This window comes from Nicotiana attenuata, chromosome 1, assembly GCF_001879085.1.
Source record: "Nicotiana attenuata strain UT chromosome 1, NIATTr2, whole genome shotgun sequence".
NCBI classification, from domain to species: domain Eukaryota; kingdom Viridiplantae; phylum Streptophyta; class Magnoliopsida; order Solanales; family Solanaceae; genus Nicotiana; species Nicotiana attenuata.
In genome coordinates, this window is record NC_031989.1 from 72,480,780 (window position 1) to 72,502,609 (window position 21,830).

Genomic DNA, 21,830 nt, shown 5'->3' on the forward strand with positions numbered 1-21,830 from the left:
ATAGAACTTTGTTAAATCAGTGAAGTTTTAATATCTTCAAACTGAATATCAAACCAAACATACAACACGTAACAATGGTGAAGTTTTTATATTCTTCAAAGTCGTACGTTTATTATTCCGGTAAAGTTTTGATATACTTTAAACCGGACAGAACAATTATTGGAGTAGAAAGCACGAAGGCTTTAGTCTCCAAACCAGTATACAAAATATAGATAACAGTTTAATATATATTTCAACACAGAAACGTTAGATATAAAATTCCTTAAGCTTGTTGTTGCTACTGTGTTAAAACACAAAATCAGAAAAATGTTAGAAGAATAAAAGAAATTGGAAAAAAAACAGTAAAGATTAAGAAATATTCCGAGTCCACAATTTGCTTGTGCGTCCTTAAGGAATTTTAACCCCCTCATACGTTACCAAGGTAATGGATTAAATCCTCCCAGGATAAAACGGAATAAACCTTCCTGCAACAGTGGCAATACAAACTGCAGGATACCAATGAACTTAAAGAACGGAGCAAATCACACTTACGAATTTGAGAGAGAGAGACTGCGAATTAGAATGCAGTATTTTCAGAAAGAAGGAAGTTCTGCAATGTTTTTTGGTGTTTTAAAAACGAAGCCATGCCTCAGAATTTGTAGGCAATTATTGAAAGAGGTGTGATGTTTGTTCTGGAAAAGGTGCCTTTTCAGAAGTTTACGCGGCCTGCCGCGGTTACGCCAGGACCGCGGCCAGAGTGGCCCTTTGAATCTGCAGCAGGGTTCTGGCGCGGTCCTACCGCGGTTACGCCAGGACCGCAGCCAGACTATCCTTCTGAATCTTCAACAGTGATCTGGCATTTAATTAATCATTAAATAATTAATTAAATAAATTTTGTCCAAAAAAAAATCTTATCGATCGTTTGCCAAATCCAAAGCCGACGACGGCGCGAGGGTTCATTCTCTTCAACTCCTTTTAAGAGCTTTAAGAAGTGATTCTATATATAAGCACACAAATGTAGTTGTCCCTCACCAATGAGGGACAAAGTGCAAGTCAAAAGCTCACTTCATTCAAATTTTCATTTCCCTCCATTTTATTTCTCACCATTTCCAATTCACACTCTTATACTTTAAAGCCCAATGCTTAAAGTCTTTGAAGCTCAATGCCTTTAAAGTCCAACAAGATCTTCACCATTATTAGCCAAAGGATCAAAGGCATTACTAGTTACAACCACATTGCTATGCGCTTCCTTGTCACATTAGTCATCTCCTTGCCATTTGCATTGTCGACAATATGTCCCCTCTTATCTCTTTAATATCTATAATGCCGTCTTTGCATCCATTCTTGTTTCGCAGGATTAGAAATAGGCTTCCTAACCACCTTACCACTAGATAATACCTTAGTTGAAGCTGCTTACCTTTATCAAGAATTGGTTCATCAAGCTTTTTTTGCACCTCATGATGAATAATCCAACATTCAATCTCATTATGTCCCTGCTTCTTACATGTCTTACAGTACTTAGGCATATAGTCAAACTTAATTTTGATCCTCCGAGGAAAATCAGCTAGTAAATTCACCTCAACCTTCACTTTAATACATTAGGTCTTGTCCCATTATGTGTGGCCATATCAACATGTAAATGTCTACTAACTGCATTAGCTAAATAATATACATACTCCTCACTAAAGAATTCGGTGGTAGTTCCGCAACGGAGATCCAAGCAATGGCAATTGGTGTATCTTCCTCAGGTTTCCAGCATGGACTCAACTTCGTACATCTCATGTGTCACATATCTCCTTGTGCTTTCAAGTGAAAAGCTGACTTAAACAATAGATGAACATAATCATCCATTAATGTAAGCTTGATAAGGACATAATTATCCTCAATCAATACAATCAAGCATGAACCATTTAACTCACACTGAACAGGAATAAATTTATGCAATTCATACACACGTTTGCCATACAAATATTTGCCAAGAAATGCAAGTTGTAATCCTTGTTGTGTTATAGATTAACGTACTTCAGGCTTCTACCATCTCAAAATCGTCTCTCTATGAAGGCATTCAATAGGTTTTATGGTTACTCGGAGTAGTGGCTGCATGGGAGCATTTAATGCTTTTGGTTGTAGGAATTGCACGTAGTTTTAGATTGGATTAAGGTTTGTGGATGTTTGCAGGGGGCTGTATGGATGAAGAAGTCGACTCATGACCAACCTCGATTTGATGTTGCCTAGTGACCACAATGGCCATAGAAGCATGGTTTAGGCGTCAAGTTTAGGGTTTTTTCATGAGAGAGAAGAAAGCGTTGTATAGTTTTTGGTTTCAGGGTTTTTCGATGTTGCTGAAGTTGTATTCTTTCGTTTCTATTATTTTTGAACCTCATAGGGCTCGATCGGATACCATGTGAAAACCCTTGCTCGATATATCAATTTGTGTTATACATGTTGATATATACAAAGCATACCCGAGGGTCCTAGAGCTCTACATACAATAACAAAACTTGCTCAATCTAGGAAGTGAGCTTCCAAAACTTAGTTTAACTCTACAAGCTAATTAATGTTATCCTTCTTCAGTAGAAAGGTAACGGTGAGAAAGTCACATCTTCTTAATTAGTTACCTATTAATTGTACGATGGAAAAAAAAAACATAAAGAACAATTTCTAAGGATAAGATAGCTGAAGAAAGAATAAACTAAACCAATCGATTCCAAGGAAAAAAGAACTAATAAAGGCTGAATGATGGAAAAACTACTTAAGAAAACAAAACAAATTAAAATGAGCAAAATAATTCAAAAAAGTATTTAACATTAAATAATTTGCTACTGCAAGTAATAGCATATAATTGGCATATCATAGTTGGGGGAGATTTTTCATGCAGGAACTTATTTAGGCGATAAATGACAAAAATAGTGACGATAATCATGATGAAATCTTGATGAAACAAGAAAAGAAAATGAGGAACTTGCACTTCAATATATTCTTTTGAGAAGAATCGTCTTTGATAGGCATGGCATAAACAAAAATGACCAAGTGATTTTCATAAAAAATACCCCAATACAATAAGAAATTGTGCACATGAATCGTGGTAATGCTCCAAAACTCTTGTGCCCTAGAAGCCAGGTAACATGAGGATGGGACAATAGCCTTTGGGTTATGTATTGACAAGAACTTCACCCTCCAATCTTGCAATTTCGATTCATTTTCCTCTGTCGCCTTCTACCGTTCGATTAAAAGGCGGCATTGTGCATACCCTAATAAGGTTAAATATCATCAATGCAAAAAGGCTTCATAAATTGACCCAAATTCAAAATTCAAGAAAAAATTTAACACCGTCAATTTTGAAAATAGTAAGTCGGGTGTTTCTACTCATGTCATAGTCTGTAACACATTCGATAAGGATAAGTCAGTGGCGGATCAAAAATTTTAAAATTATGGGTGCACAATTATTTTTAATCTGAAAATTACTATTGAGACTGAGTGCTTAATTAATATAGTTGTATAATTTACTAGTTTATTCTATATAACTATAAAGTTTGGCTCCAAAAGCAATGGGTGCTCAAGCACCCATAATCCATAATGTACATCTGCCACTGGGATAAGTTCTCCCTATAAAAAAAAATGATATCATGTTACAGGTGAAAATGAAGAGATCCTAATAGGATAGAGTATTTGTCACAAATGGGATAAACACGTCTGAAAAAATGCACATAATAGGCCGTAGGTGCAACATTCACATGTATAGTTCGTACTAATAATCGTAAAGCATAAATTAGTATAGTAGAATTTATGCCCATCAATTTAACACTTGAGCTCCATCTATAGAAGAGAAAGCAAAGAAATGAGGAAGAGCGTCAATCAGCGAGGTGGAAATCCAAATTGTGTATTTGTGTTAAAAAAAATTAATAAATATGTACAAATTGAAATTAAAATCTAGCTATATTAGCACTTAAAATTCTCGTTCTAAAATTTCGAATACATAAAAATAAAATTTTAACTGTCTCTGGTTAAAGAGTTAGGACAAATTAAGTACCGAATTGCTAAAGCATGGCTAGCAAATGTATCATGTACGTGCTAATTCAATGAGTTTTATACGAAATGAGATAACGAATAGACTTCCAACTGATGATGATTTCTCAAGAGGAAGGAATACATATTCCAACAAAAATGGGACAGCAAAATGTCCGGACACGTGTACGACAAGGATGATTTGGACTAGACAAACAAAATTGATGTTTGTTGTTCATGTCTATGAATATTTATCATATCTTTTGCATTTATGTCAAGTGTTCCTCACCGCTGCTGGAATTATTATGCAAAATGGGGGATTAGTGATTTATCAAATGGGCAAGGGTATTTACGTAATCTCAACTCTCCCTCTCTTTATTGCTGCTATAAAAGGAAAAAGATTCCACTTTGGCAATGTAAATCATTAAGAGTCAAGAGAAGTGAAGCATTGAGTTCCATAGTTCTCTCCCCTACTCTTTCTGCTTAAGCCTTTTTTTGGTTGTACAAGGTATGAAAGTTTGCAACTATTCATCTTGTAGTGTTCTTTTTCTAGTGATTTAGTTCCCTCCTTCTCTTATGTATTTTATTTGGTAGCAATCATTAAGAATTTCTTTTTCGAAATTCCAAAATAACCGGCCGCCGTTATAACTTCTGCCACAGTCTCTGTCCTTAGTGTGATAACCAATTGTCAATTTCTAAATAATCTCCCACTTCTCCTCTCCCCTCCCCAAGAATAACAAATTAAAGAGACTAGCCAGAAAACCAACGAAATACACGTTTCGCTTCAATTATTAGTGCTTGCTTCAAATTTTGAAAATTTAAAAGTTATGATAGCCTATATATATTTTTCTTTCTAGAATTGTTTCTTTTCCTTCTTTTTTCTTTTCCTGTAGTCTTTTGATCATTAATAGAATATTTTGAACTAACTTGATTTAGTAACACAGAGAGAGAAAAACATAACCGAAAGGTAGTAATCTTAGAGCAAAAAGCTATGCTATAGAGGAAAATATACGTTAGAAAACTTAACTAGATGCATTGTAATTGATAAAATGGGCGCCTTAATTTACATTTATTAATTATTTTTCTATTATATTTTAAATAATTTATTTTTTATACATTCACAGTATATAAGTTAAATCCTTTTATATTATTATTAACGTCTGCATTTGCATATTTGCATGTACATATAAAGGAAAATGATGGATAAACCGAGCACCACAAGTTTACTGCGTACAAAGTCTGATCAACTGATAGAAGCAATTTCGGCAGCAATGGGTGCAACGAAGTCCCCGGTCAGCGAGGCAGTGGGAGGGCCGGAGTCGCTGTCGAGGAAGTCAAGCAGGCGGCTAGCTGCGGCGTCACCGGGGCGGAGCAGCAGTAGCATAGGGAAAAACACTCACATTAGAAAGTCAAGAAGTGCTCAATTGAAGTTTGATTTAGATGAAGTTAGCAGTGGCGCCGCCTTAAGCCGCGCCTCTAGCGCCAGCTTGGGCTTATCTTTCTCCTTCACCGGCTTCACTGTGCCACCGGATGAGATCGCTGATTTGAAGCCCTTTAGTGATGATGATATTCGTAAGTATATCTATCTTTTTCTTCTTTTACTGATTTCTTGCACGAGTCGTGTTAGTCTAGTTTGACTCGAACTTCTGTCTTATCAAACTTAAGAAAATATGCAATTTATTGTTTGTGTTATTTTCAGCAAATGAGAACTGATTTCCAGTTTAAACTAATTAGTTAGGCCACAAAAGGTAATAATATTTCTTAAATTAACATCACCAAAGTTCCTTAACGTGATGCTTAATTTTCCTTCACCTAGCTTAGGTTCTTCTTTTTCTTTCTGCTTTTTTTTTTTCTCTTACTTTTTCGTTCCTAAGATAATAGCAAAAGCAGAAACATATTTCGCTCTATAGCTTGAAATATAATATTAAAAATTAATAAATAATCATTTTCTAGTTCTTTTCCAAAAAGAAGGGAAAGGTTTCATAAGTTTGCCAACGTTTCTCCTTTATCCTCTTTAATAGTGGCCCTTCTTCGTGCACCACAAAAGCTCATAATTCCAAACGACGTCAGTGCCCATAGAGAGAATTAGACTTCTGGTTCGAATAATCCTTGACCCTACATATGTTAGGGTATTTGCGTCAATTCTCATCCTGTCAACGGCCATATTTATTCACTTCTCTTTATTTTCCTTCCTCTCGAGGGCATGTTAGTTAAAGATGATAAAAGCTGTTACTATAAGTAGTACTAGCAATAGGGAAACTATAAAAAAGATTAATACCGTTAAAGGCTTAAATAATCGATAAATGATTGTTTCAAGAAAGGAAATGTTAATAGGATTAACAGGATAAAGAAGTTCAAGCGTTTGTTTGTTTGTTTTATTTAAGCCAAAAAATCTTCGCCTTACCCATAAGAGCCTCGGATTTAAGGCGAAAAGGACTTTATCATTTGCATGGGTCAATGGAAAGTTAGAAACTGCCAGACTGACTTTTTGAAGTCCCTAAAGTGAGAAACTGGTGAAAAGTGGACCCCTTCTTTTTGTTGTGGTAGTTTGGACGCAAAAACAAACCCAAAAAGAAAAAAAAGAAAATAAGGTAAACACAAGTGTTTAAACTTGAAAGAAAACCTTCATTTCTTTTCTTTTTCTTTTGTCACCCCTCTTATTTTGTGCTTTTTTCTGTTTGGGAGAGTTATGTAATGAGTAAGGCAGTAAGCCACTCTAACCTAATATGAACGTCCTAATGAAAAGTTTCTTTTACTTTCTTTTGCAAATTAAAACTTAGGGATTTTAGAGACAAAAATGATCCTGACCTGAGGAATAATATGTAATCTAACACACTTGGTACATAACTATTTCAACAGATATGACAACAATAATTGTTTCTTAATTCTAAGAAAAAACTATTACTGTATGTTATAATAATGTTGCATATGTTTTTGTTTCAAGAATTTGCATCATTTCTTCGTGTTATCTAAATTTGATTAGATGGTGTCACAAAAGTCAAAAATTACAAAAGTTTAAAGTTTAAAAAAAAAAAAAAAAGGAAAACAGTGAGACCTATTAATAATGAAAGAAGTTTGGCCAGATTCCCACTCATATCTATAATGGTAATCCATAAACTTGTCACTCTCCACAACTGTCAATATAGAGCCACATGTATGGCCATTGTTTGTTCAAATTTGAGAACGTACACAAAGTGGACCTGTTATAGGATTTCGTTTTAAGTCTTATCATGGTGCCCACTTTGTCTGTACAATATTTTGATAGAGGTGAGTGGGATATATAACACTCAATGAAGCAAAACCCGAGGCAATTAATATTCTCATAAAAAGGAAAACTAATTCAACAATAAAAAGGAATCACGTATCAAAATGCTTAATATGATGGACTGACAAATACACCCTAAACGTTAGCAATTTTTAAATTCTTTGGAGAACCTATTTGCATTTGAAGAACTTATCTGCAACATTTTTTCCTCTCTTAAGTTTTGGCAAAGAGAAATACCAACTCCATAATACACCACATTTCACTTGCTTTTACTTAAAAAATACTCGTCCCATGCCCTTAGGCAAATAAGCACACTCGTCACTCCACCCTTTGCTTGTATAACTACAAATATTAATAGCACCTATACTGCCATTTGATATGTTCTCTATGTATGCATGCTAGTCTTCAGTTTCATATCAATCTAGTTGATGGACATTTGAAATACACCATTATTATTGTAAACTATATCCTTAGAATTAAGAACAAAAATCAAAAGATAATTAGAATAATTATCCAGGAGAAACAAAGTGTGCTTAAGAAGCAGAGATTACTTTGAATCTAGACTGAAAAAAGAATAAAAAGGTTATCTTGCTATTAGAAGTTAATGTGAGTAGTAGTAAATCTTGGTCTCGAGTTGTGAAAAGATGACCAAAGTGATTAATATGCTTGTCTTTGGTAGGAAGTAAATATATGAGAAATCATCTAGCCTGGACTTCATGATTACAAGTTATATATGTACTTTTTGCAGCTGAAGATATTGAAGCTGGCACAAGAAAGATGAAGATTCAAGCAGAACCTACCTTACCGATATACCTCAAGGTGAACCTACGCTCAAAATGCAGGCAGTCAAAAAAACTCAAAAAACTTTCTGAATTTTGGTTTTATCTAGCAAAGCAAGTGTAACGGTGTGTCAAACCCCCATCTTCCCTGCATGCACACGGATTGATCGGATACTATGTATTTGGACAGGCAAGGATGGAGGTTTATGTTGAGATCAACGCGACCCATTGAACATGGCAAATATTTGATGTCAGGTTCAGTCTTGTACAGAATCTCATTTCATGTGGTATTTTTGTACAAGACTTCCCCTTTTAACAAACAACAACACTATAGAAGCTTAAAAGTGTTCACAAAATACACGTAAACACAGAAACTAGTTTACAGAACCAGCACCTGGGATCGAGTTGACCTCACCTTCAGCACTCAGTTGCTGAGGATTCACAAATATTCGACGGCGTCAGCTTTAGTAGGAAGAGAAATAGAAGAAAATCCTGACCATAAAAGATGTAGACTAGAAGCATACTCTGTACATCTTTTTTGGAAGTTAAATTGAGCTGCATAAACTTATTCTCAAGTTAATAAGATGGATCTCAGATTATTCCTTTTTTATTCCTTTCACAAACTCTGCAGTTTACTGAGGTATGCTACAAGGTGGTTATTAAAGGAGTAACATCAACAAGAGAGAAGGAAATTTTGACCGGAATCAGTGGTTCTGTTGATCCAGGAGAAGTTTTGGCCATGATGGGGCCGTCTGGAAGTGGAAAGACTACGCTCCTCAGCCTGCTTGGAGGAAGAATAAAAGAGCCTACAGGGGGCTCAATCACCTACAATGAACAACCATACTCAAAGCTTCTAAAGAGCAGGTAACACTCCAGAATCACCTAGTGGTATACACTAGAAAATCTTGAGAACACAATAGAAGTGCCATATTTTTTCATGATAATTCCAATCTCATGTTGCTAAATTCAAATAACAAAGGCTCATGTAGTTTAACAGAAGCTAATAATGTTTAATAAAAAACATTATGCGATGCTACTGCTGGAAATTATCATGCACCTCATGTTTAAATTAGTTGCCAGAGTAATTTGAAAAAGATTAGTTGCCAGAGTAGAAGCACAGGAATGAGTACTCCAACAGAGATTTTGATCATCTCATCTGTGATTTATGAAGCAAAAACAAGAGATGTACTAACAAATATGCACAGGAAACACACTTTAAACAAACTGGCATCTAAGTTCGAGCTAAATGAATTTGATTGCATCATAGATTAAAGTCAGATATCAAGGTATCGGTCTATGCAAATAAAAACATAAGCAGAGTTCAAGGGGAAAAACTTACACAGAATCTTACATGGATGTGAAAACCTTGGCAGGATAGGATTCGTGACTCAAGATGACATACTATTTCCTCACTTGACAGTGAGAGAAACACTAACATATGCAGCTCGCCTACGACTGCCAAAGACATTGACAAAGGAGGAGAAAGAAAAAAGAGCCATAGATGTGATATACGAGTTGGGACTAGAGAGGTAATTGTTTCTCTACTTGACAAGTTCTCTAATTTCATGACATGCAGGGAATCATTAAGCCTGAGGTCATTACTAAGGCCACTTTCAGTCATCTAACAAATGAATAGATGGTCATACTTTAATAAAGCGTATTTAACAACAAATAACCTTAGATTGACAAACAACAAGATGCACAATATCTTTAGTGAAAGCTAATGAGGAATGTGATGTTTACAGATGCCAAGATACCATGATTGGTGGCTCCTTTGTTCGTGGAGTTTCAGGGGGAGAAAGAAAGCGCGTTTGTATCGGAAATGAGATCATAATTAATCCATCCCTACTGTTCCTTGATGAACCCACATCGGGTTTGGACTCTACAACAGCTTTAAGGATGGTTGAGATATTACACGATATAGCTGAGGTAACATTTCTCTCTGTTTTATCCAAGACCATCTAACTTCATCATAGAGGGAGTATATGTTTTCCTGTTAAAAGGTATCCAAGCTAATCCTTTTGAGGCACTTTGCACCTAATTTTGTCCCAATCCTGTGACAGACTGGAAAGACTGTGATCACAACAATCCATCAACCATCCAGCAGACTTTTCCACAAGTTTGATAAGTTGATTCTTCTTGGCAAAGGGAGCTTACTTTATTTTGGGAAGGCATCTGAAGCAATGGTCTATTTTTCAGCTATAGGATGTTCGCCTCTGATTTCAATGAATCCAGCAGAGTTCCTGCTAGACCTTGCAAATGGAAACCTTAATGATGTTTCTGTTCCATCAGAGTTGGAGGACAGAGTGCAGATCGGGAATTCAGACAGAGAAACAGGAAACGGAAAGCCAACACCAATAGTTGTGCATGAGGTGAATAAAATCTGCATTTCTTACCCGAAAAACTTAATGCCCAGTCGAAAGATTAAAGACCTCAAGCAATCACTTGGCTTGAATTTAATGTTTTTTATTTCCCTTCTCTTTTTGTTTGTATGAATCCTGCTTTTCATATGTCTATAATTTATTAATTTCTCATTTTCCCTGAACAGTATCTAGTGGAAGCCTACGAGTCACAAGTGGCTGAGAGTGAAAAAAAGAAACTTATGGCCCCCATGATGATTGATGAAGATTTGAAGTCTAAAGTCTTTTCTATAAAGAGAGAGTGGGGTGCAAGCTGGTGTGAACAATACTCCATATTATTTCGGAGAGGACTTAAAGAACGGCGGTATGATTATTTTAGCTGGTTGAGAATCACTCAAGTAATTGCAACTGCACTTATCTTGGGTATGCTCTGGTGGCAGTCTGGTGGTGATAGTCCTAAACAAATGCGAGAACAGGTATGAGGCTCTACTCTTGTATGCACAAGCTGATCAAAGGATTTGATATTAGGTTCCTAAATGAAAGCTAATATCTAAGACTACAGAGATTCTATCATTCATCCCATGTTCATGGTTTCTAACAAAAAATCATATGTCTAAAACTAATAGGAGAGAATAGGATTATCCAAGAACCTCAATTAGAAACTCTATTCGCATCTATGCCAGGACACACATATATGAATAGAGAATCTCATGTTGAATCAAAATAGAGGTCCTAAAGAAGCAAACGGAAGCATTTACGAAACCTTTCTAATAACTAGGAGCATAATTGCACCAATACTGAAATGTGAAATTCATTGCAGTCAGGGTTGCTGTTCTTCATTGCTGTGTTCTGGGGTTTTTTTCCAGTTTTCACAGCAATCTTCACATTTCCACAAGAAAGGGCAATGCTGAACAAGGAACGATCTGCTGACATGTACAGATTAAGCGCATACTTTTTGGCTAGAACCACCAGTGATATTCCACTGGATCTTATACTGCCAGTGCTCTTCCTTTTAGTGGTATATTTCATGGCAGGATTGAAACATGAAGCTGATGCCTTCTTCCTAACTGTGCTTACAACTTTCCTCTGCATTGTAGCAGCTCAGGTATTCCATTTTTTACCTTTTTTTCATGTATAAACTGACTGTTTCCCTACCTTGGTAATTTGGCTAATCCTTACTTCATTGTTGGCAGGGATTAGGACTAGCAATAGGGGCTACACTAATGGATTTAAAGAAGGCAACCACTTTGGCCTCTGTTACTGTAATGACCTTTATGTTAGCTGGTGGATATTTCGTAAAGGTAAGCATGCACTATCCTCTCACATCGAAATGATTTACCTTAGAAGCTGTAGTTCTGATATAGGATTTGAATTCTGCAGAAAGTTCCAGTATTTATATCATGGTTGCGGTACCTATCCTATAACTATCAGACATACAAACTCCTTCTAAAGGTTCAATATAAGGAGAAAAATGACTGGGTGGACGGAATTAAAGTAGGAAGCGGTGTAAAGGAAGTATGTATACTACTAGCTATGGTTTTTGGCTACCGGCTCCTAGCATACATATCTTTGCGGAGAATGAAGCTTCACTCAGGTGCTTAGATGATGCAAATGACGATTCATTTCAAACTAAAGAACTAGTCTATGCAGCTTCCACTGATTATAGAGGTACCTGATTCTGATATAAGTTGCAGCACAAGGAAAGAAGATTTGGCTGCAGTGGCTGATGAAGTTTTAATTTTTCGTTTTTCTGTTTACCTCTACGCATAGTTGTAAATTTTTAAATCTACTAGAAACTACAAACAGAAATGAACTGTATGTAGAATGTTCCCATAGATCCTGAGATGGAGATCATATTCATGATTACTCCTTTAAAATTTTGGTTCCATTGTACCTTTCATGTTTGAAGCAGTTTCCAAAGTAAAAACTGAAACACAAGAGTTCACTTTTAAAAAGCCAAGGATTACATTTGCATGTCTGTGCATGTCAAACCTGAATTAGTTGAACATTCAGAAGGCCCCAGAGCTCCGGAACATGTACTATGGGAAAAAACAATGGTGATGATTAAAAAAAGAAATAATTACAGTGGGTATAAAGCTCTTTGGGGTCTAATTTTTTTTCTATCAGACAGAACAAACAAATAAATAGGAAAGGATGGTTCTTTCATTCCATTGATAGAAGTCTAACTAGAAAAAGACTCCCTCTATTACTTTGAGAAAAAACTATTTGGAGATTTGGTAGGGGTGAGAAATTATAGCCCCTTCCTTCAAACTTAGGACCAGGAGACATGTAATAAGCAAGAGTTTACATTCTACTGTATGTTAGCATTTTGGCTCCAAAAGTTGGGATAAAGTTTATGATTTTGTGGATTTAAACTTATTAAGAACAAAAGGGGATCTGATATTAACTTCTCCGTCATGCCAGGGAAGGGGACCGCTGGAGCAACAGTAAAATTGTTTCCGTGGGACCTATTGATCACAGATTCGACCCTTCCCCGGATCCTGCGTAAACGCGGGGTAATTCGTGTACTGGGGTGCCCTTTTCTTGTCATTCCGGTGATGAAGTTATTGATCTTTAAGGGGGGAGAGTTTTGTTTTTTAGAATTTAGAGTGTAGACACATCTTTGGCGAGAGGCATGATCTTTAAGGGGGGAGAGTTTTGTTTTTTAGAGTGTAGACACATCTTGGCGAAAGCCAAGATCTTTAAGGGGGGAGAGTTTTGATTTTTAGAGTGTAGACACATCTCTGGTGAAAGCCATGAAGAACTGTTGAACAGATAGTTTGATATAATTTATGCTTAAAAAAAATAAAAATAAAAAACAAAAAATTTATGCTCAAAACATAAGCAAAAGAATTAATCATCAGTTAGAAAAGTGAGGGTGCCCACTACCCATATTAGAGGTGACAAATGTGGAAAACCAAAAGCTAGGTATCAAAAATTCTTTTCGTGAAGAAAGAAAAGACATTGTTAAGAGTCTTTGTAAATCCCAATTAGAATAACACAATTGCATGATATGTATGTTAAGGTTAAGATTGTGTATTCCATCTGTCAGTCATACTCACGAACTGCTTTTAGCAACAGTGAGTTGAGGTGCTTCTGTAATGATGTTCTAATAAGTCAATACAGGAAATAGTACAATAGCGTTAAAGTTTAGGTTCAAAGCCAACAAATTTATCTCCTTGTATAATCGCAACAATCACTTAATTTAATAACTATAGCAATTAAACTCACTACAAAATAGACAGATAACAAGGGCCTTCCACTGAAACACTAACAGGTTTCAGTTGAAAAACATCTAATGAAGAGCAATTATATATTGATAGTAGACATCAAACAGAAGCTCCCTAACCAAAATTGAATTATTTCCATAACCAGATACCTTAACTAGATCGTGTTTTGCTGAAAAGAGCTAATATTCTCGTGTGGTAAAAATTGGCACCAACTGATCCTTTGTTAACAAAGAAACAGTGTCTTTTTCTTTTAATAAGCATTAATTACCATGAAGTTTCTTGAAGAAGCCGGCGACTTGCCTGTCAAGATATACTATGTTTCTGAAAGTGTAGATATCATGCCAACCAAGTTGCCCACGGATAACACTGTCCAGTACATCAGAGACTATTTCTCAAACCCCATGATAAAAGGAGGAAACTCAAGTCAGACACATTCCGTATTTCAGTTACTAGATCTGACATGAATACAAACATTGTAGGTGCCTATTATGCCATATATATATATATATATATATATATATATATATATATATATATATATATATAAGAGGCACATTAATAGGGGCTGAAGACAACTTTGCATACATGACCAATTAGTCACCAAACAGGCACACAAAGCAATATCATAAACCACTAATTTGAATTTTAAATCACTGATAGCGGCAGTGGTATCATGACATTTGAATACTGAAAAATAGAATTTACATAAATCAGCAGCAACACGATAAGCCCATATTACACCTGAAATTCAAGGGAAAGAAACCGTCTCCAACGCTGTATAAACCAGCAGAAAGAAAAGGCAATTACATGCGTGAAGAATGATTTAACATACAGTGGTATTGAATGGCAAGCCCTTCGGATTTCTCTGCGCCGTATCGTGAATGGGTCTTTGGCCTTCCCATATAGAAGATGGGATGCAAGTCCCGATGTCAACTCATTTACAGCTTGTTTGGATGTTTGTTCCTTAGCTGTTCAAACAGAACCGGAAAACCGCATCAAACCGAAAAACCAAACCAAACCAATTAAAAAACCCGACTAGATTTGGTTTGACTTAGTTTGATATTGAGTAAAAAAAACCGAACCAAACCGACATATAAATATATAAATTTTATTTATATTTTTAAGACTTTATAGTGAATTTTCTTTATAAAATATTGAAATATTTGGAATCATCTCGTGTATTAACCTTGAAAGCGTAATTAACGAAAAATTATTGTTAGACGACTAAGAAAATAACTATCATGTGTTACTAAAAAATTCTCCCATAAAAATATTTTAATAGATCATATGTTTGTCAATTTTTTTCCATATTTACTAAACATATATTCACTTATCAAAACTTTATCTATAATTTTAATAAAGTAAGATTGAAATAATATTCATGTAACAAAAAGACCTGAAAACCCGAAAAACCCGACAAAACCGAACCAATCCAAACCGATATAGTTGGTTTGGTTTGGTTTTGATAAAATCCGAACCAACCCGGTCCATGTACACCCCTAGTTGTTCCCATTCTATAGTATTGTATTGTCATATTGAAACAATATTTGTTTTGATTGTTTCATTAAAATTGGTTGTATTGTATGTTAAATCATCGTTCCGGAACAATGAAAAGTCTCATTTTTTGAAACAACCGATTTAGTGTGGTGGAATTGTTTCCTATTTTTCTTTCCAATTATACCCTAATTTATTACTCCACAATTCTATTTTATCCTTTAACTTTCTTTGCTATTTTAACTCCAAATCTCCAACCTATAAACTACTTTATTTCTGCCGCCAACATTAAAGGTGTTTTGCCGCCTTCTGTTTTATTTTTTTCTCCTAATTTGCTTTTAACTCAATTCTAATTAGTTGTGCTCCTTTGTTTTGCCTTCTTCTGTCTCACTCATTTGTTCTGCTTTCTTAAGGTGTTTTGCCTTCTTTTGTTTTGTTTTTTTAAAATTATTTTTATGCATATTTTTTGATAAATTAAATATTTAAACAATTGAGTGTATTTTAGTAAATTTATCAGTTACAGTACAGTACGATACAGTCAAACCAAACAGCAAAATATTATTTAAGAAAAACAAACAATACAATCTATTCAAACATTGTATTCATAAAACGATACGATACAATACATTACAATACATTATAAAACGATGGGGAACAATGATCCAAACAGACTATTAGCAAGCATAAACGTATCTAATAAATGAAGAAAGCAATTTTTACCTAAACATAGCACGGTCTAGCCAGTTTTCGGACTGGTCATTCAAAAATAGCCAGCGTTTACCGAGTCAATAAAAAATAGCCACTATTTTGCTGCAACAGAGACCGGTCCAGCATAATATACTGGAGTTCGGTGCACATGTGTATGAACTTCCAGCATATTATGCTGGAACTCCAACATACGGAATGTTCCAGCATAATATACTAGAGATTCGAGCACTTGTGTATGAACTTCTAGCATATTATACTGGACCGGTATACTTTGCTGGAACTCCTGTATATTATGTTGGAGTTCTAGTGTACTTATGCTGGAACTCCATCATGTTATGCTGGAGTTCCAGAATACTTATCCTGGAACTCCAGTATAATATGCTGGAGTTCAAGTATATTTATGCTGGAACTCCAGCATAATATACTGGCGTATTTTCCAGGTTTTGAACAGTATTTTCGCTCAGATTTATCTTTACATGGAAAGTGGCTAAATTTCGATTACTTTTGAAATTGGGCTATTTTTGAACGACCACTTGTAAATCTGGCTATTTTTGAATTTCCCACAATTTTTCCTAATATTGTATTGTTAAATAAGAATGAATGAGAAAGTTATCAAAATGGCCTTCATAGAAATAGTTCTTTTTTTAATAATAAAGTAGCAATATATTAAGAACAATTAACCCAAATGACTGTCATCCAAACACATAAACTATAAAAAGTTGGTGGTTGTATAATATAAATATAATCCATATGTAATATATGTATAACCTTATGTAATTAGTGTATACTATATGTATGTCGGCTAGAAAAAGTAAACAATGAATTTGATCGGCTATTCAAGTAAAGATATAGAATTAATAGGCATTGGTGTTGACCGGATTAATCATCATGGATGAATCCGTATGGAGAAGGTCATGAGGATGCTTTTTATAGCTAACTTTATTTTCTTTTTTGTAGGTAAAGGTACTCTGATGCTTTAATATAGATTAACCAATAACTAAAGAATTGAAGCTAATGTTACTAGTGTCAGGTAGCTTCCCAAAGCAAACTAAGTAATTACAAACACTATCTAAAATATGCTTTGTTAATTTAGAGTTCGTTTAGACACAAGAATGAGAGTTGAATTGTGTCTCATCCAATTTTTTAGATTTCAAATAACTTGGTTCTTTGAACTAACTATCCTGACACAAACAGAAAAAAGTGCGAAATTTAACTAACTTCACTAACTACGACCTACCCCAGTAGGATTTGCTTCAAACTTCTCTAACTTCAATTGAGCAATTTTAAGTTACAACTATATAACCAAGGGGACTAACTCTAGTGCCCAAATTATGGCTACCCCTTCTCAAACTAACTCTAGTGTATGAAGCTAACAAAAACTCAAGTTTCTGTACTAACCTATAATTACACTTCAAAAAGCAAATGGGTTATAACTTAGAACAATTGAATTGACCTAAACAACTAAAGAACTTTAGTAGCTTTGACTTCTGGAACAAGTTCTTTAGTTGAGCAACTTGAATATTCAAGGGCACCTTCTTGCTGTGATTATTATTGCCAAGAATAAGAATTTTGTTCGAATACGCAAGTATTGAACAGCTATAGAAGGTCTCCTTTATAGGTGTAAAGTAGGATGAAAATCTCCTCCAAGTAATGCTCCAAAACCTAGAATATTTTGGTTTAAAAAAAACTTCTCCTATTTTGATTTTGTTTTCTTTATTATTCGAACTCCTCATCCTTTTTTCTTTAATGCGAGTATCTCCATAATTATCGAATCCTTTCCGAATAAGGATGCCTCCAATTAATATTTTCTTTGTCGCGCATGAGTAGGTTTTCTATAGGAATCTATCATCTGCTATGAACCTGGTTCTTGCATTTAGTCATATATCACATTTGCACACCAGTCTAGTAGCATAGCAACCTGTCCATAAACCTAGTTCTTTCAACACAGTAGATCTTAGGTTTGTTAATCATCAAAAAATATTTTGTGCTTAGCTCAACAAATTTTTCCTTTTTGATAATGACAAAGCTATGCAAATCATTGGATTGCTCGAGTAATTCTTCAGTATAAGAGCCAATATCATTCGCAGACTCTTCATCAATTTTTTCCATGTTTTCACAAGTGTAAGGGACTCGCTTTCCATTAATCGCAATCTTAAAGTTGGCTGGGCATATTTAAGTTTTAGAACCTGCAAACGGACAAACTCATTGATAGATTTACCGGTACGTAAGAACCAGGTCTACTGATCAGCATATGTGTACATACTTAACTTTCCCCTTTTTGGCATCATTAAAAAAAAGTGTTAGTAGAGTCAAAAGTGAGAATTTATCAACATCAAACTCATGGCTACTAGGCTACACTAAGATGAACCCCATGTCAAAAACTCAAATATTTAATCCAATAAATTATCCAAATATAATTCACCAGTTTTAGCCTAAAATGAGGAAATTCGATTGATTTATTATTGTACCACAATAAGCCTAGAGGACCAAACCAAAAAGAGAGTTGAACAAACCCCTCAAATTGCCAACTAAAAGAACAAAAAAAAAACAAAAACTGGTCATAGAAGGGACAAGACTAGGACAATACTAAGACAGCGAAGTGGATAAGGGACTAGGTTCTTTACCGAAAGAGGATTGCCCATGCTGAAGCCCCAAAAGCTTATCAAAACGAGCAACACCAGTATCCCGCTCTCTCTTCATCTCCTCCTTCAACCTTCTTTTCTCCTCTTTCACGGAGGTATTCTTTTCCTTCGATTTCTCTTTTTTTTTTTTATTGGCAGCATCCAACTCTTCTAACAAGTTGGTGACCATATTTTTTGCTCTTTGTCCCCGGAGGTCTAGCTATACAATCACATTCTTTTATGTCTTCCTCATCAAACATGTCCTTCTTGTTTCCCTTTTTAGGTCCTTTTAGTGTAACCTCAAAATGTTTGAATACTGATCTAGTCAGCAGAAAATCATAAGGCAGTGCATGAGTGCCCTTTTCTTGATCGGTTGCCCTTGCTATTTATTTGATCATCAAGGAGGGCAAGTTGATTTTCCTATTTTAATCCAAGACCTTTATAACTTCCAGGTCCAAGTATGTGGCCTCATGCCTCCTCTCTAATTGAGGTGGTAAACATTTGTTCACAAACTCAGACAGGAGCTTGTGAACCAGTTTCATTTCTCTTTTTCAAACATTCCTTGAGGTAATCTTCTCCCTTTCCTAAGTGTACTTGGAATTCAATACATGGAATCCTCCTTCTCACCCAAATTGGGCCACTCACGCCGCACATAGGTGTCAAATCCCTCCACAAGCACATTTAGTACCTCCCCTAGCAACTTGGCATCAAGAACCAGGTTCACTCCCCTAACTTCAGAACTCAATGTGCCATCATCAAGCACGGGAATTCTTTTGTAAAAATGACACATTGTTTCACTATACATAACTAAATTCTCAATCCTTTCCACTAGCTCCTTCATGCCAAACATGTTCACGGTGGTTGGGTCGATTACTTGGCCATTAACATCATCATCCCAGCAAACCATTCTTCTCTGCCTGCAATATTAACTTTTCTCTGTGTTTTCTTCCTGCATTTGGAACTCGTTCCCTTCCCTTCAGACTCAGAAACTACAACCTTTTTTTTTTTGGAAGACCTCTTCTCCTTAGATATGACTAAAAAGGATTCAGTCTTCTTTCCTTCCTATGAAGTGGGACTTCCTCTACCTCTTTTCTTCTTCCTCATCATCTGCCTCACTTACAAGGGCGGCTTCCTTACATCAGACTCATCTATCAACCTGACCCCTGTCTCTCCTTTTTCTTTTTCTTCTTGCTTTCCTCTAAGGCTTTTTCAAGAGGAACCTTGCTCCTCTCTGGTGTTTGGAGTTCTACAGGCGAGAGTCACTGGCTCTTACCAAAACACTGTCTTCTCGGCCACTTGCTTCACCCACCAAAGGTTTTTACTTCCTCACTCATTTTCTTCTCTCTTAACCTAGCAATCAAACCTGCTAGTGCCTCATCATCAATACTTGCACTACTTTCTTTACTCATTGCTTCTTCTCCTTTCTTTTCCCCTTCTTCCTCAGTATGATTCAAATTTTTCTGGATTAGTGATTAGAGAACCAGGTTCTTGAACCTGATCTGCATCTTTCTTAACACTTTCTTCAGCAACCCCTTCTCCAACCACTTCTCTCTCTCTCTCTCTCCAGCAAAAGAAGAATTTGGTTGTTGTTCATGGGCTTCTGTGCTTCTACTCCAGTACAAACACTCTCACCAACCAATTCTTCTTAGGTCTAGTCATTGTCTCTACACCTATATATATACATATTCTCTCTCACTCTCTTTTTCTTCCACTTTCTCACCTACCACCTCTTCTTAACCCCAAGTCTTAGTCTCCACAACATCACTCATCGTTGATTATTTATCACTATTTTCCTTTTTTGGCATTTTCTTCCTCCTGAATTTGGGGCTCCTCCATTGCCAGACTTTCACCATCAGAATTTTCACTGTGTTCTTTATCAGAATAGTCGTCTAACCCTATAAAAACTTTTGGAGTACTTTGGGAGGGAGTTTGGTCATGGAAAGACTCGATAGGACAGGGCGGAGAAGGAGGGGTGTTGGCAATAGACGTGGTCTTTGATTCCAAGGGACCATATATGAATTGGCTTGGTGAGTTCGACTTTTTTTACGGGTCTAGGAACTTTGGAAGAATTGAAAACTAGGGTTTCGAATTTTCAAACTTGTGTTCTTTGAGAGGGGTTAGTAATTTGATTGAATGAGAGAAGAAAGAAGTGAAACGATTTGACAGTTACTCAATCAATCACACTAATTATGCCTAATTCGGTTGTGAGAGGGAAATGGAGTAAGACCCAAGTTTTGAAATTGTTTAAAGGCAGTTAATGACTCTAATCTGGCAGTAGAAACATGTTTAGAGAAGTTTACGAAACTGGTTCTATTTTCACGCGTATTAGAAATAGTCATGATTACTTTTTGTAACCTGATCCCTTTTAGTTTCAAGAATCGAAGGGAGTCATTATATATAGGATATAATCAATTTATTAGGAACATGGTTTCTGTGACGTGGAAGTTTAATAGTTCATCATGACTATCTATTGGAAAGGAGGTACATACGTGGGTTTCACACGACTAGGTTCTTTGATTGATTTCCTCAATATGGCCAAAAGAAACTCTTTTTGATTTAGGATTTCATCATCAGATAAAACGTACAAGCCCTTGAGATAGTGTCATGCGTGCATACTTTTTACATTATAAGACTAAGTTAGGCATTATTCACATTTGAACTCATTAAATACTTTATTAAAACATAGCCAATCATTGAGGGAATAAAGGATATCCTAGTTCATTTTGATCAAACCAAACTCCAAGCGGTTTCTTTCAAAGTGATCTATGCTCAAAGTCTTGATAAATATATCTACAATTTGCTCCTTTGTCTTGAAAAATTCATAGAGATGTAACCCTTTTCGACATTGTCTCTCAATAAGTGATTTCTCACATCAATATGTTTTATTCTCTTATGATAAACTGAATTCTTTTCCATGTTCATTGTACTTGTATTATTATAGAATATAGAAACATGTTCAATCATTACTCCATAATCCTCCAGCTATTGTTTGATCCATAATAACTAAGCATAGCATGAGGCAACTATTAGTGGAAAATAGACTCACCATATGGACCTATTCTATGATGACAGATGTTGTTGGAGTTAATATGATGAAGACGAGTGATGTGTACAGAAGATATGTGCAACACCCTTGGGGTCACACACAAATTTACCGTTCCTATTAGCTCGGGGTCACACACAAGAGCATAGCCACGAGTTTGATAAATAGGGGTCATTAATTGCTATGAATGCGGAAAGAATCAGTCAATCCCTAATTACACGAGATTTGCCATTATTACTACAACCATTATAAATCAATCACGTAACTGACAATTAATACAATAAATGATAGTTTAGGGCAGGAGCCATACAAGGCAACCAGTTACAAATGAAAATACTATTTAAAC

General features: G+C 35.6%; 1 protein-coding gene across 3 annotated transcripts; it reads left to right on the forward strand.

The window, feature by feature from the left end:
- LOC109228613 (ABC transporter G family member 22-like) lies at positions 4,390-12,343 on the forward strand. 3 transcript variants are annotated; one of them, XM_019393770.1, is made up of 11 exons: positions 4,390-4,492; positions 5,177-5,556; positions 7,998-8,068; positions 8,660-8,892; positions 9,402-9,557; positions 9,774-9,957; positions 10,092-10,400; positions 10,577-10,864; positions 11,209-11,493; positions 11,582-11,689; positions 11,769-12,343. In XM_019393770.1, exons 2-11 carry the CDS (start codon positions 5,181-5,183, stop codon positions 11,988-11,990), a joined length of 2,232 nt encoding a protein of 743 aa, XP_019249315.1. In that variant the 5' UTR covers positions 4,390-4,492; positions 5,177-5,180; the 3' UTR covers positions 11,991-12,343. The 3 variants fall into 3 exon arrangements, with proteins under 3 accessions (XP_019249315.1, XP_019249323.1, XP_019249331.1); XM_019393778.1 differs by lacking the exons at positions 4,390-4,492; positions 5,177-5,556 and adding an exon at positions 7,417-7,638; XM_019393786.1 differs by lacking the exons at positions 4,390-4,492; positions 5,177-5,556 and adding an exon at positions 8,219-8,283.